The 2,157-nt window shown below is 39.6% G+C and overlaps 1 protein-coding gene across 2 annotated transcripts in view; it reads left to right on the forward strand.

Moving 5' to 3' along the window:
• LOC108799313 (ADP-ribosyl cyclase/cyclic ADP-ribose hydrolase 1-like) overlaps positions 1-1,712 on the forward strand; it is a 19,941-nt gene extending 18,229 nt beyond the window's left edge. For both annotated transcript variants that reach the window (XM_018571163.1, XM_018571164.1), the window contains 2 exons: positions 39-125; positions 1,537-1,712. In XM_018571163.1, the coding sequence (XP_018426665.1) occupies positions 39-125; positions 1,537-1,606 (157 nt within the window). In that variant the 3' untranslated portion in view covers positions 1,607-1,712. The remainder of the gene's footprint in view (positions 1-38; positions 126-1,536) is intronic.
• Positions 1,713-2,157: the final 445 nt, after the last annotated feature.

Raw genomic sequence — 2,157 nt, forward strand, 5'->3', positions numbered from 1 at the left:
TATATATAAAATGATAAAAGGCAACTTTTATATTTCAGAAATTCCTGCCACAGTGGGTCATTAGTAGAGCTTCAACATTACATTGAAGGACACAATCTGACTTATTCCTGCGTTGACAACTACAAGTGAGTACACCTCTTTGACTTTGTCTTCTTACTGCAGAACTGAAAAAAAAAAACAGCCAAATGATTTGTTATTCTGTTCAGACAATTGTGGTCCCGACACCCCTGCCAAATAGCATAGCCAAGTCAGTAACTTTCCTTTTGAATTTAAGAAATACAGCTCAGTTATCGGCTTACCTCCAGATTACTGATTGTATAGCAATGGGTAATTACCAGTGAAGTTACCCAATAGAGCTTAGTCTTTGGTTAACTCAAGCCTGCTGATTGCATAGTAATATGGAATCACCAAGGAAGTTGAGCAGTACAGCTTGGTCTTTGGTTTACTCAAGCCTGCTGATTGCATAGTAATGGAGAATCACCAAGGAAGTTGAGCAGTACAGCTTGGTCTTTGGTTTAATCAAGCCTGATGATTGTATAGTAATGGGGGATCACCAAGGAATTTGAGCAGTACAGCTTGGTCTTTGGCTTACCCCAGCCTGCAGATTGAATAGTAATGAGGAATCACCAATGACGTTAAGCAATACAACTTGGACTTTAGTTTACCCCCAACCTGCTGATTGTATTTTATTGGAGAATCACCGATGATGTTAAGCAGTATAGCTTGGTCTCCTAGGTATACCCCAGACTGCCAGCTGAATAGTAATTTCCTATGATCCTCAGCTCCATCTAGTAGCTATAATGCAGTGTTTTCCAGAAATTACATTCACCCTGGAAAGAATATATAATAAAAACGTGTGTTTTTGCCTCTATTGGCACAGAACAAATGTTCACCGAGTTTAGCAGGACAAATAGCTCTGCAAATTGTTTATAAGTAGTCCCTCAGGAGTTTTTTCCGTTTTCAGTAAGAGAGCACAGAGGTAATATAGCTAAAGTGGTTTTGGTCCAGGTTAGAAAGATAAAACGTATTATCATATAAGAAGCCTCTATATCTCATTCTGACACACACAGTAGTAGATATAACCAGAGCCCTCTAATTGATTATGAGCAGTAATGGATGACCGAAGCATCATATGTGTGTTTAATTTCATCGGTATATTGAAGCCATATATGTAAGTGTATCCTAAGAACAATGGGGCAAACGGCTGACTAATGGGGTGAAGAACGCACCAAGTTAGAAAGCAGGTTTTAAATATTCACTTTTTATCACCTTCCTCACTTTGTACATGTTCCCACAACAGGAAGCTTACTGATAATATCAGCATTTACACACCCATAGTATTATCACCAAATATTATTACACATGAATTGAGAAAGAGTATTTATTCCATAGCCATTGATAATCACACATTTGATAGTAAAACAGGTGTAAAGTCAAACAGACCAATTTGTTTGGGGACGAAGCGTATACAGTTCATAATATTTCTTCCATTCTGTGACATATAACAAATGAGGTCATTTTGTGTTTTACCAACAGGCCGGTACAAACTCTGCAGTGCGTGGATAACCCCGACCATCATGTCTGCAACCAATGCAATATACAGTAAAATAAACCATTGCACAAGGCTCTTTCAGCACTGGGAAACCATATGATTATAACTATGTTACAGGACACGGAATATAACATTATAAGAGTTTATGGCATGAAGAGATTATGGGGGGTATTTCTAAAAATGTTCGCAGAGCCATTCGCTCGGCGAGCGTCTGAGATTTTTGCAATGTCTCATGGGATTTGTAGTTCCCCCTGTTCTAGGGGGCCATTTACTAACAAAGTATGTGAATGTATGCAAACAATCGCAGCAAATATTCTTCTATTTCAGGCTGACCTTTTGCAAGCGGCGTGCCACTTTTGAGATAGCTTTTGTTAAATGGGTTAGAGTTGCCATTAGGTTTTTATTGCTGTCTGTGTCCCTATTGAGGAGATTCATCACTGATTGTATCACTTCCAGCTTCTCAGCTGACATTTTCCGGCTAGAGAAGTGCATAGGACAAATTAGAGGACTAATAGACCTCTAATATCACCTTAAAGAGAACCTGTCACCTCCAATGGGCTATCACATAGTGGACTTGTGCCCCCACCCCCCCCCCCCCGCGCCAC

The sequence above is a fragment of the Nanorana parkeri genome, unplaced genomic scaffold, assembly GCF_000935625.1.
Source record: "Nanorana parkeri isolate BGI_ZX_2015 unplaced genomic scaffold, ASM93562v1 scaffold1690, whole genome shotgun sequence".
In the NCBI taxonomy this organism is placed as follows: domain Eukaryota; kingdom Metazoa; phylum Chordata; class Amphibia; order Anura; family Dicroglossidae; genus Nanorana; species Nanorana parkeri.